General features: G+C 30.5%; 1 protein-coding gene and 1 long non-coding RNA gene across 8 annotated transcripts in view; one reads left to right on the top strand and one right to left on the bottom strand.

The window, feature by feature from the left end:
- The window catches only part of LOC127734821 (ankyrin repeat and death domain-containing protein 1A-like), a 162,458-nt gene that overhangs the window by 56,014 nt on the left and 92,394 nt on the right, over window positions 1-14,050 (top strand). For all 7 annotated transcript variants that reach the window (XM_052244858.1, XM_052244852.1, XM_052244854.1 and 4 more), the window contains 3 exons: window positions 98-202; window positions 664-762; window positions 1,571-1,669. In XM_052244858.1, coding sequence (XP_052100818.1) covers window positions 98-202; window positions 664-762; window positions 1,571-1,669 — 303 coding nt within the window. The remainder of the gene's footprint in view (window positions 1-97; window positions 203-663; window positions 763-1,570; window positions 1,670-14,050) is intronic.
- LOC127734829 (uncharacterized) lies at window positions 3,527-13,580 on the bottom strand. Its single transcript, XR_007997787.1, has 7 exons — window positions 13,413-13,580; window positions 12,428-12,506; window positions 11,484-11,561; window positions 10,732-10,786; window positions 9,939-10,006; window positions 4,040-4,145; window positions 3,527-3,655 (listed from the first exon to the last, which is right to left on the bottom strand). It is a non-coding gene; the product is annotated as an uncharacterized LOC127734829 (long non-coding RNA).

Raw genomic sequence — 14,050 nt, 5'->3', positions numbered from 1 at the left:
AAATTCGAGATCAATTGTTAACAATTTCATTAGAAAGGAGCAATCAGCATTTTGTTAATTTGTGTATATTTCTGTTCATTTGATATTATACTTCTAGCAAGGAATGGGAATTCTTCATTGTGCTGCACAGAACAGTCACGTCCATATCATGAATTTTATATTTGAATCTCTGGAAGACTTTAAAGTTGACGAAATGGAAAAGGTAACACAATAATTTTGAATATAATAAGATAAGACTCTTTTATTATTGCGTTTTTTTTTTGATTGTGATTGCTAAAAAAATAGAAAATGCGAAGTTAATATATTTGATTTTCGGAAAATACTAATGCAATCGGGAATCACAATGTGGGTTCTAATTCATGCAAATTGAATGCGTTTCACGTTTTATTTTCCTTTGCAGAAATGCAAACACCATGCACCAAACAATTCTTCATTTAATATGTTAAATATACAGATCTTACGTTTTAATTAAAACTAAGTTTATTGTTTACATCATATTATTGAATAGCAACGGTCTCAATAAATTGAATGGTACAGATTTATGATAGTTTTTGACATTTCGATTTTACATCAATAAAAAAATATTATATATAACACAATCCGTTAATTCAGTTTATATCCCAGTCACAAAGACTTTAATATGATTTTATATTTATTTTACAGTCGGACAGAACTGCATTATTTTTAGCAGCAGAAGAAGGACATATAGAATCTGTCATGAGATTGATTGACATGCGTTGTGATGTTACTATAAGAGATAAGGTATGGTTCTGAAACAAAGTCCGTAACTGTTTATCTTCCCAAAGCGTCTGGAATTACTTGTATAATTGGGTCTTTCCACCAAAACGTTTATTACTTCCTCAGGATCTGCTTAATTTGGACCGGAGCAGTCTGGTTACATCTAATAAGATTTTAATTTTCCTTTTTGTAATTGATGTGTTAGTGTTAACTACAATACACTGTATTGCTGTCATGCAAGTCTCTCGTTAAAGCGAGATATTGACAATCTGGGATTCAACACGATGGTAGAATTCATTAGTTTGTTGTACCGATTTTGACCGTCAACAGTTAATTCAGTAACGGATGCCAGCAAAAAAAAGAAAGAAAAAAAAAAAAGAAGATAAACTTACTCATAATGATAGGCGTATTTCGCTTTTAATGCTTTTAAAAGTTTTATATATTTGGTTTTCCAAAAGTTTGGCGTCTGGTGTATCTAATCAAAGTTGTTCTTTGAAAACATGTCCTGTGAATTGATATCAATAGCATACAACGATTTACCAACTTATTAATGATGTAATGCGTAGAATGATTTTAAGACCTGTGTTTGCTGCTTCTCCTCTTCATATAAAACTTTAAGATTTAAAGGTAATTTCTAATAAGTCACAACATTTTTAAGAAAAAAGATATTTTTTTTTAATTTAAAGGGGATTAATGCCACCCTGTGATCCTATTTTTAAGAAATTTTCTTTTTAAAATATTGTAAAGAGACATAAGATGAGCACGACCCATTACGACATACAAAATTTAAAAATATTGATAAAAAATTCATAAATGTTTTTAATTTTTCTAGGAAGGTGAAACTGCAGTGCATGTTGCAGCTAGGAAAGGTCATCACCACGTAGTTAAAAGACTTCTAATGATTGGTGCTTTAGTGGATGACAGAGATGTTGTGAGTAGATAATTTTATTCTATTGAAACAAGAAATTAATCTTAACTTTGGGTATTGCACTGATAGAGATTAGGAATGGAAGGATTAGCGTTCTTTACAGTTAGTTTCTGCCACGTGTCCCTTTGCATGTAGCAAGTAAAAAAACTCATCTGCTGATGTTTAGAGTTATATCTTAATGTTTATGTTTGTTCCAAAGAGAATGAATGTTTCCATATTGCTATATGTATGAACTTAACCTAATATTCTCATTTTGAACTTGATAAAAAGTACCATACTATCTAATTCAAGGATTTTACTTGATGCCTTATCAAATAAAACATTTGTAAATAAAACAGTCTTATCTATGTTTATCCCCTGCTACTGAACTATTTCAATAGTTTAAAAAAAGTGGGCCATGTTTCGTCGTATACATAAATGGATAACAACGTTGTTTCTTTACATACATGTATAATAATTGGTTGTATAACTATAGCCTCTAAAGTGCACACCCAGATCTATGTGCATCTCCAACAATGGTCACTCGATAACATCATGGACTAGAATATAATTCATGACCAAAATATCTTTTTTGTAAATGTTCTATCTATTATAGTTTTCTAGATAATTAGCAAAAACACAAAATAATTAAAAACTGTCATTGAATGGCAATAACTCCTTAAGGTCATCTAATTTTTTGGTCATGTTTAACACTTTTGTAGATCTGGTATGGCTTATAAATTTTGCTGTTTACAGCTTCTATCCATCTATCTTACAATTCGAGATACTAAGTAAAACACGAAAATTATTTATTTTTATTATCTGAAAAGTATATAAATCATCCTGTCTTGGTTTATCGCATGCTTAACTAAGCTTAGTATTTCAAAAGAAAAACGTCAATCGTAATGACTTTTCCGTAAATTGATGAACTGCCAAGTCTCATTGCCATAGTAAAATAAAATACCATGTAGACTTACAGAAACCTAACAGATTATACGAATTGCGGAAGTTGAAATTATATTGTGATACATTTATAAAAAATCAAGCTGCTGTTACCTGTAGCTATAACCACCAATGCATTTATATACCACTATCCATAACAATGATGCCATACTAGCTGTTAAACAATTTCGAAAGAAAAGTCACAACATTTTAGACATTTTTCTGTTCGGGGCAAAACTTTGTTATCCCTTGATAAAGGCTTACGAGATTTAGAAACGAGGATATCATGCGAAAACCTAGTGTGATAGGGTAAAGTTTTATTTTGACTTATCTATTTTGTTTTCGGGTGAAAATATGTTTTCACGAAACCCTTGCAATAGTTGGACTTGCATGTATGTCTCTTACCTTTTATTGTTTTTTCATGCATTAATTCTTTCATCTTGTAACTTCGATTGTTTAACCAATGGCTAGTCATTTATATTCGTATGCTTAAAATGAAAATAATGCTTTGTATTTGCTGCGTCAGAGGCGCTTTTATTTATTTATCTTCATCAATGTCACTTTGGTCCAAAAGAATAACCAACGAAATTTTCCACTCATTTTTAGTCCATCTGAGTTTTATAATTCTTAAAAAGCTTTTTGTTTAAAGAATTAATATATCAAATGTGGCAGATCATTTGCTATACCATGTTTTTTATAGCTATTTAAGCACTTTGACAAATTTTGCAAGAATGTACTGTAAATCATTTAACAAATTGACCGTTTGTAGGTATTCCAGTTAAAATTTAAAGTTACCCAAATGATTATTAAAACCAGGTATATAAATGGCTAAGTGCTTATATTTCTCAAATGTAACACTGATTTTCATTGGTGTATACTATTTGGTGATTAAAAGTGACTCAAAAATAAAACCGTTGATCAACTTTGTCATGTAATGGGAAGTAACTCCAGCTAATTTATACAAATTTTGTAAGTAAAGAGAGGTAACTCTAACTGCATTACTTACCTAACACTGTTATAGTCTGTTTCAAAATAATCAAAGCTTTAAATTTTAAGACTGTTTATTATCTGAAATAAATAAAATCACATTTAGTTTATTTTCATCTTACAAATCTATTCAAAAAGGAAGAGATCAAAATGTCAAACATTTTCATATGTTCATTTTTTGTTCATGTATCCTGGGAGGAATATATACAAATGCAATCATGCATTGGTCCAAGCTGAATGAATCATTGATTCCAATCCACAGGCACTTGTCTCAAATTTATTTTTTACTATATACCTTAATATTAAGGTATATAGGGGGAAAAAATTCTGAGACAAGTGCCTGTGTTCAAATCTGAGGAATGTAAATACTGCTTTTGATTTTGAATAACTTTTAATTAAACAAATGAAATTTTCTCTTAAAATCAACATTGACTTACAGAAGTGATTAGAATTAAGTAACCTTACCATCAAAACTAAATGTTCCATCATCTATATCTTCCAATATTTCTGACAGTTCCAAACAGTATACTTCCCCTGTGTTTTCTGGTAGAATACTGTCCCAGTAGCTAATCTGAAATAAAACAATGGTATAATTATGCTATTCATTGGAATAAAAAAATGTGCTTTCATCTACATTTTGCTAAATAAATTTAAAAAAGCATGTGCAACTAGCTGAAGCGTGTCTTGTCCATTGACTATATTGAAAGAAAGTTAAGCTTAGCAGATAAATTATAGTAAAATTGAAAATAACTTTTATGCTTGCAAGGCTTACATAAAAATGTTATAAAAGCATGAATGCAACTAGCAATTAAAGCAGATTATAAAAGCATTAAGCATATGCATGTCTTATTCTCATCAATACATTACAAGCACCAAATCATAAAAACTGTGTCACTGATATTGATATTTTCAGAAGAAAATAAAGTTACATTTTTTTTATGTTAAATTCTTCTCTCTATTTGAATATGATACTAATTATTTAATGCTTTTCATTTTCTTCCAAAAAAAAAATGTTAAAATGAGATAATTAAAAGAGAGTAAAAATTAGAAAATAAGGATAGACCTGTAAATATACAAAGTAACTAATTGAATATTAAGTGCCAGTCTTGGTAAGAATCAGTCTCTGTAAGAATCGGGCAATTTAAAAGAATTTGTGTTGAAAAAAAGCTGACGGTCTCACCATACTATTTTGAATATCATCTTCATTCTCAGTTAGAACTAATAGCAAATTACAGAGTTGGTTCCCCTTATATGTTAATTTCAAGTGCATTTCAACCAAATTATAACTTGAATTACATGTACCAGAACAGGAAATAGAAATGCATGTAATATTCGTGCATCATTATATATTTTGAAATTAAATTGAAAAACTTGTAAACTTGGGCGGTATCATGTTTTTCATGTTTTCACCACTGCCAAATTCTTAGGAAGACTGGCACGTAATTAATATGCATTAATTTTGTTTATAATCCCTATATAAACAAAATCAGTAATTATTATTCGACTATAACTGAGGAACTGAGGGCAAACAAAAAATCTAGGGGTATTTCACAAGAAAACAAAGTGGGTAGTTATTCTATTTAAGATTTCATGCAGGTTCTACATGCAAAATTAAAGGAAAAATGATTACCAAGTTGGTATATATGGAAATAGTACAGTGAATACCATTTCAGAAACATTGTGAGATTAAGGAAAACACTTATATACCCCATGTGTACTGGACCAAAAAAAATTGTGAAATTAAAATTACAGTGAACTGTCAAAATTTTAAAATAGATGATTGATAACCTCAAATTCCCTATCGTTGAAAGAAAGAACTTTGCCCCTCCATGTTTGGTCACTCCAAGTATGTGAAACATATTTTCCAATGATTCCAGATGGCTGATTTCGTATGGTATTTATGAGATCTTCTGTTTCCTTATTTTTTCCATTTTCATTATCATTCATCAACTTGATAAGGCTTACTAAATTCTCAACTAAATCTTTTGTGTCATGTTGTTTTCCTTTCTTACTAAATTGTATCAAATGTTTATTATTGTGACCGAGATTGATATGCTCTTTCACCATATTAATTTGTGACTTCAAAGCCAAAATTTTATCTTTTTTGGTTCTAATTTTGCAAATATTTTCTTCGATTATCTTTTTATTTTTCCAAATTCCAATTGTTTCCAAATCTTTAAGCATTTTGCATTTTGATAGCCTTCTTTTTTCCTCTCTTTTTGTTTTAGCCTTTTGTCTTTCTTCAATTATTTTTATTCTATTTTCGTGAAGTTTTTTCTGTTTCAATTTGGAATTGTTTATAAATTCTGCATTATTGCGTACTGCTTTGTTTATGATTTGACCTTTTTCAGACTCTTTTTTTTCCTTCAACCATTCTGCTGTTTTATTGTTTTTATACAATAATTTCGATTCTACAGTGCGTAAGGTACAGTGTGGAGCACGTTTAAGTTCAGCGTCAAGTTGACCAAATACTCTCTCCACTGAAATATTGTTGGATGGACATGTTTTCGTTGACTCAATTAAATCATCTGAAGGTTGAAAAAATTTTCCAGATGGAAGGAAATCTTTAAATAAAGTTTTAGATTTTTCCTTTAATTTAATACAAAAGCGTTTCAAAAAAGACTCAGTAGCTGCATCAAGAGAGGATGAATGTTTAAATAAAAGTTCAGTAACAGGATCCAGTGGTAATGTTGGTCCAGGAAGAAGCTGTATAGAATTTTGAAGAAGAAGTGACGGATTTTCGGAAGCTGTTTCTAAAAGTTGTATTAAAAGTTGGTAAATTGGTTCCATCTGTAGAGCATTTCTGTTCTCATTCACCGCTTCATTCCAGTATGGTTGAGTAATAACTTTACAAATAATTCCTAATGCTCTACAGATGGCCAAGATATTGTCATCTTGTAATGCATTAAAAATATAATTTTCTGTAAAATTCAATGTACATTTTGAAGTTTTAAAATAGTTCATCAAATGGCTCTGCAAAAAAAAGGTTCCTGCAGCATTGAAGAAAAGTGTGTTAAAGCGATTGCCACGGAAACTAACAATAGGAATGTTTATTATGCCCTTTTCTCTTAAATAGGTAGGAACATATAAGGGGTCGCCTGTGCCATCTTTGTAAATAAGTTTAGAAATTGATCGAATAAGGTTTTCTGTGGAAGAGAAAATCGGCCTTTCGTTGCCAAACCCTTTTATTTTGAACTCTTTTTCAATATCAACTAGTTCTTTCTTACAAACATCGGAAAACTGTAACAACGGATGTACAGAACATTTAAAAGAGTTGGCTGTATTATCTGTTGCTTCATTCAAAATGTTGTTTACTTTTTGCTCAGTTGCACTTCTATCAGTCATAAAACTTGACACTTTATTAAGAACTGTCCTAGGATCACATATGTTAGATAAAGTCTCATTGACACATGATACATATGTGGTGGCTTTCCCATCTATAACCTCAGCAACACCTACTGTAAAGGTTTTTTCATCTGTTGTAAGCTGGCTTGTGTAATAATGGTGCCCTCGTTTAGTAGTGGCATCTCGCTGCATTGTAAAATAGTCAGGAGATGCCAATACTTCATTCAAATGCTGCTGTGCAACCAGACCAACTTCGGATGACATATTACCTACAGTTGATTTACCTGGCAGGTCAGATATCTCAATGTCAACAAGTGACAGAACTGATCTTATCACTGAATTTACATTATTTATACCAACACCTTTGCTACTGAGGAAATAGTATAATTCTCTTAGTTTGTCAGTATATGGTCTTCCTTTTTTATTACTGCGACATTTTAAAACATCTTTAACGGAATCGTTACCATTATTATTTTCATCAGTAGCCAAATCTAACTCGGACCTTAAATTGTCTAATTCTCTCTTGATGGTGTTGCATTGTGTGCTCTTTTCCTCCATTTTACATATATTTTTCTTTTTTAACTTAAGTTTAATTTTCAAATTTCCAATTTCCTGCCTTTTTATTTTTTTAATCAATTTCGTTACCCTTTTTTGTAAATCAATATTCTGGTTTTTCAGTGCATCATTTCTTTCAAAAAGATAAGTTACGTTCATTTCTGCTTTCTTCAGTTTTTTTTCTATTTCACTTATATGTGTTATACATTTTACAGCCTTTTTCGGAAACAAGAAATCTTTATTCAAAAATTGCTGATATCTGGTTAAGTTTCGCGCATGTTGGAGACGCTTGGCTGTATTATATGTCCTTTTCACTCTCGAATAAAGACTACTTTTGTTGACAGAATCTTTTTGTTTTCCAGATATTTGACACAAAAAGCTATGAATAAGTTTCTGACTTCCGCTAAATTTTTTAAAGGCTTCAATCACAATTTTATGTTTTAATTTGGTATTGGCCTGTGGAGAATTTGACATTTTGACAGTTCAAGGTTTTTCAAATATTTATTACCCTCGTTGCTAAAAAATGTAAAATTAAAAGATTTACTCTATATTTATTCAATTTTCACATCATTTTGAAGTTGTGAACGTGCATTTCTAATTGCAAGTGTTTTTAAAATTAATAAGCATGAAAATTTGGGTATTCTCACCGTAAATAACAGTTATTTCACTTTAACCCTGAGCAGTATTGTTTCCTTTTTTTTAGATGTTTTGTTATGCAATATATATATAGATACGTGATTGCAAAATTCGACATTAAATCTATCTAGGTGTCGTTCCATTAAAAAATATTTTTTTTAGTATTAGTAAATTTTAAATATAGATAAACACAGTCAACTGAAAACTTTAAAAGTATATTCCAAATGATATGTCATGTACATGTATGTAGAGAATATAATAGTATAATTGTGACATGCAAAACATTTTATAAAAAGCTTTCTACAAAGTTTGTTTGGCATAAATTGTGTAGTTTGACATACTGTGAGATACAACAGTTAATAACTTGTTTAATTTCAGTGCAACAATATAATATAATATATGAATAAGTGATAATGGGTGGCAAATGATCATGAAGAATAAAGATATCCTTTTGATAAACTCAAGATATAAAAAGTAAAATTAAATATTTTTGAAAAAGTAATTCAACCAGTATACATTTAAGCAGCAACATCCATATTAGCCAACCTACTTATTCTATAACTCAAACAGTATTTAAAAATAAAATGGTTCGCTGGGCGCAGCTTGATACAAAATGCTTATTTTTGGCCCCAAATTCCTTAACTGTTGGTTCCATAACCCCCAAAATCAATCCCAACCTTCCTTTTGTGGTATTGAACCTTATTGTAAAATTTCATAGAGATCCATTCACTTAAACTAAAGTTAGAGTGCGAAAACCAATGTGTCTACGGACGACGACGACGCCAACATCATACCAATATGACCTCAAGATTTTTTTGCGGTCGTATAAAAATTGGAAGTATCTCACATTTTATTTCATACATTTAAGAAGTCTTTCAGAATGAGAAGAGCCAGTATCAGAATCACTTGACTCTTCATTCTGTTTCCTTTTTAAACCTATGAAAATAGATGTCTCCTGCACTTCAGATGGTATTTCAATTTCAGTTTTACTGATGGTAGGGTTAATCAATTCAGCTGATGCATGTGCATGGCTTAAATTAGTTGGACACTGTGTTTCAGCATCACTTAAACTAATACCATCTGCTCCCTCAGGCTCAAATAGCAACTGACTGTCAAAGTCATCAAATTCAAATGATTGAAATGACTTCTCAGGCAGGTACATATCTGTCCTAGAGAAAGAGGGCATCTGTGTTTCATCGTCACTAAATGAATGTGAAACAACAGAAGCCTCACTTTCCCTGGGTAATTCAATTTCATCTGAACGAGAACAAACAAGATTTTCAGGGTTATTTCCAAAAGTCATGTCACATGTTAGTTCAGATGTTGTGACGTCTTTCACACTTTCTAATTTATCTGACCCACTCATCCCCATAGTAAGAGAATCAGTTAAATCATTTGCACATGAACTTGCAGCAACAATAATGCTAGAATATCTTCTACATACACAACAGGTGCATGCTTCACCTAGATAGGGAACATGATCTGCGAGAGTATCTGAAATAGTGCCGTCTGGCAGTATTTCACAATAATTCCCAGTTATGTATCTATACATAATGGCATAACGACAATTATCAAAACTGTAAAATGTCTGCCAATTACCACCCAGGGTCAAGTTATCACCTGTTGCCATTTCTGTAATGTGCAATAAAACAGTATTTCTAATATTTTCACAAACTATTTATGTCTATATTTGACATATTTTTCTTCCTTCACAACAAACCTTAAGTTATTGTCTTTCAAATCAATAAATTAAAAAAAACAAAACATGCAAATCAAGCGAAAACAAGCAGTTGTATAATAAGTTTTAAATATTTGGTTTAAGACTTACATGTCTGTCAAATAGCTGTACTAGAGCTTCAAAATGTAATTGTCTGGCTCAATTTAAACACCCTCTATCTGTAAAAAATCAAAGATTTTTATACATTTTGCATATTGAATTGACAAGTCTCAGCTTTGATGAAATGTCTTTTATGTGATTGCTTTGTTGATTATGTTTTCTTTTTAAATCTGATTAATAAAAAAAATCAAAATATTGCTCATTAGACAGTTAACAAAGGGAAGTAATCCATATATTAAATTATTATCTCCCCTTTTAAATATTGGCATTGACTGTTCATTATTTTCTGTAATGTGTTATTATTTCTATAACCTTATTGTCTTTTAAATCATTGTTATAATTGTTTGTTTGATATCTTGCAGGAGTTGGAACTCCTATTGTTTTATCATAATCCAGCCACCTTACCAAGTTGAAATTGTATTTCTTAATTGGTTAATAAATACAGCAATGTTGTTTCATGATCACCTATTATAAATAATGTTACAGTTCTAGCTGGAACCCTCAGGTTACATAACACTTGGATTGCCTGATTAATGGTCCACACGAACATGTGTAATAACCGTTCACCATGCTTACATGTTACAGAGCCAACTAGCATAAAGCAGAGGGTGACTAAGGACCAAGAGGTGCATAAACTGTGAAGCAAGACATATTTTGCTTATTTACATGCATGCATTGAATGTGTATGGTGAAAGAGAGAGAAGTTTGTGCACATGCCATTAGAAAAATTTATTAGAAAGCATGTTATATTGTTTGCAGTTATCAATACTATCACAAAGCATACCAAAATGAAGAAAACACCAAAATCTTTCTTCGATAGACCTCTGTTATCAGCAAATCTAAAAATCATAGAAATCCAATATTTATTATAATTCGTGATATTGGTATAAAGTTAAATTGACAGTAATATAATAATCATCTTATTTATATTTGAAAAATCTGTTTTTTAAATAATTTTTAAGTTATCTGCACTCTTGGTACAAAATTGAGTATTTTCAAATTATTTCTGAATTGTTTTGATTCTTTGGTCCGACCAACAGCTCTGATTACCTTAGCAGTCATAATTTTTTTGTGATTTCAAAATAATATTTTTGGTGTTTTTTCTTGTTCTAGTTTTATATATGTTCTGCATAGGCAAAGGGTGCTGTTTTATGTTGCCATGTTTTTTATATAGATTATATCGTAGATTTTTTTTGTTTGAATGGTTTTACACTTGTCATTTTTGGGGCCCTTTATATCTTGCTGTTTGGTGTGAGCCAAGGCTCTGTGTTGAAGATTGTACTTTGACATACAATGGTTTACTTTTATAAATTGTGACTTGGATGGAGAGTTGTCTCATTGGCACTCATACCACATCTTCTTATATCTATGTCAAACTGGTTTAACCCCATGGCATTCTGTATCGTGACCAGGTCACGATTTCTAGACCATATACATGAGTTGTTTTTGTTATATTTATTTTGGTGAAATTTAGTTTTCTATTTGTATGAAAATAAGCATATTTTGTTATTAACATTTTATCATTCACTTGCATACCAATAGGAAAAAACTGTTAAACTCCTCTTGACTGGCTCTTTAATTACATGTTCACCATTTAAATCTGAACAATTATACCTAAAAATCAAAGAACACTATATATAATTTACATGTAATCATCATTCCATTGTTAATTCATTAATAAGTTATAGTTACTTTATGCCTTTTTAAATAAAATAAGTCATATTAATAGTTCTTAATAAAGTTAGAATTAGTTCCCCTTGGCTTATGCCTTTTACTTCTACAAGCATTTTTTCCAGACCTGCACACAAATAAATGGAGAATGTGTCCAATGATGCTATAAAGGGACATAACTCAAGAATAGTAAAAGTGACGCTACCTAAATTTGCACTTGATCTGATTTTTTTTTACTAATCAGCATTGTGTGTACGTTTCATAACATGTAGTTGAGGCAAACCTTAGTTAGAGAACCGAAACAAAGTTCAGAAATTTTAGGATTTGTAATGGGGCTTAACTCTAGAATGGTAAAAGTGACACCACCAAAATTTAAACTTGATATGTGTTTTGTGGTAATATACATTGTGTATAAGTTTCATAATAATGGCTGAGGCAAACTAATGTAGGAACAGAAACTAAAAATTCACATTTTGTTTCATTGGTAAAGGGGCATAACTCTAGATTGGTAAAAGTGACACTACCAAAAGTAAATTTTATCTGTGTTTTGAGGTCATTATATATTATTTATTGTTTGTTGATTATTTGTTTCTACCTAACACCAGTTTAAGACAGATTAATGTTTTTACATTGCATATTTGTATTTGTGCCACTTCCTAAATTGTTTATTTGGTTGTCTCATTTAATGTACTTTAATATCCCATATCTTCTTATAATTGTATGAGTTTTACTTTGTTTATAATTTAATGGTTTTGAGGTTATGGTAATTGAAATATAAATATAAATATCACTTTTATAAGCCTACTTACCAAATTTGAAAACAAAATAAGAAGGTGGTTGTCTTCTGTATCAAAATATCAACTAATCACTATATAATACAAGTAACTCCTACAACAAAGAAACAAGTGTAGGCTGCTATTCAATGTCAAATTAGAGCATTGTTGCATTAAATTACTTAAAAAAGAGACACCAATCACTATCAAAATAATTATTACCATTTGGTTGCACAGTAGATAGATAATCAACTTTTAAGAGGACCTCATAGAAGATTACTTAAGTTGTGATACCCTTATTAAATATAAAGACCATTTATCATTAACACATTGATCAAAGTAATCCTGCCTCTTGGCTATGTACATTGTGTACCAATTATTATAATGACCCATTGATTACATAGGGATTATAATAACAAACATTTGATTATATAGGGATTATAATAACAAAGCAGTTAATTAAGAAATAAATAATAAGCAGGCCTTAGTTGAAATATTCAATGACCCTCCACTTTTATATAAAACTTGTTGACAAAAAGCTGATGTAACCACTTTATCTTATGAGTATAATTGTACAATTTTGAAAAAGACATCTTTTCAACAATAGGGTTCATATAAATAACATAGACACTACTTTTATTTCACATGTTTAACTTTGTTCCTATTTTAAAAAAAATTACCAATGCTGCACTGCACTATCATATCATATCCAAAAAAGTCTATAGTATAAGGGGGGTAACTCGAGTTGCCTAAAACCTGTATTTTTCGTAGAAACCTAGTCGCCGACGACCGACTGATTTATATCCATACATTTAGATAAATTATAATTAATATACATTAATAAGTATAATTTGGTATGAAGTAGCCCGCAAGCTTGATGCTGTTTAATACATTTTGCAATAAAAATGGCAGTGTCCGTCTTTCCGACCTCATCGTTTAACAGGACTATTTTCCAAACGCAAAAACCAGTAGAAAACTCACGTGTATTAATAAGATTTGAACAAAAACAGTTAGGCCTTACCTTAAACAATTATTACATTCAGCAAATATTAATATTGGTCTGATGGTTGATGTAAAAAGCTCCTTTCGAAATGGAATACCGGCAAGATTGTGAAAAGCATGAGAATGAGAATACCGGAAGCAATAAATTTTTCGTTCTTTTAGGGCGCCACCTAGTGACCATTGGAATAGCTACCGTTTGACATTTCACAATCAGCCTATGCTATGGGTGGCATATTATATGATAACAATAGCCAAGTTGAAGTCTTTTCATATCTAAATTATTTTGAATAAAAATGTCAATAGTGCAAGTTATCAATGACTGTCAATGTTAACTCTTTCATTGCGCTACCTGTTATTTATTTCCTTTTAAACAAAATTTAGAACGGACGGTTAGTTGAGTAATATTGTAGAAAATAACCGTCGTATAGTATCAAAGTATATAAACAAAGTTACACCTAGAAAAGAAACAACCCATTTTTAAAACTTAAATTCGTCAAAAAACACTAAAGCATATATAATTATACAATTGTATCAAACGTGACCTTTTCAAGGCATTGAACGTGTGTCATGCTCATGACAAATCAGGAGTCATATGGTACAATAATAAAACGCATCTATGTCCAGTCAGTTTTAAGAAATGAGTCGTATAGTATGCCA

This window comes from Mytilus californianus, unplaced genomic scaffold, assembly GCF_021869535.1.
Source record: "Mytilus californianus isolate M0D057914Y unplaced genomic scaffold, xbMytCali1.0.p SCAF_3, whole genome shotgun sequence".
Taxonomy (NCBI): Eukaryota; Metazoa; Mollusca; class Bivalvia; order Mytilida; family Mytilidae; genus Mytilus; species Mytilus californianus.
Note: the sequence above shows the minus strand (reverse complement) of the source record. Positions and strands in the feature narration are given on the sequence as shown.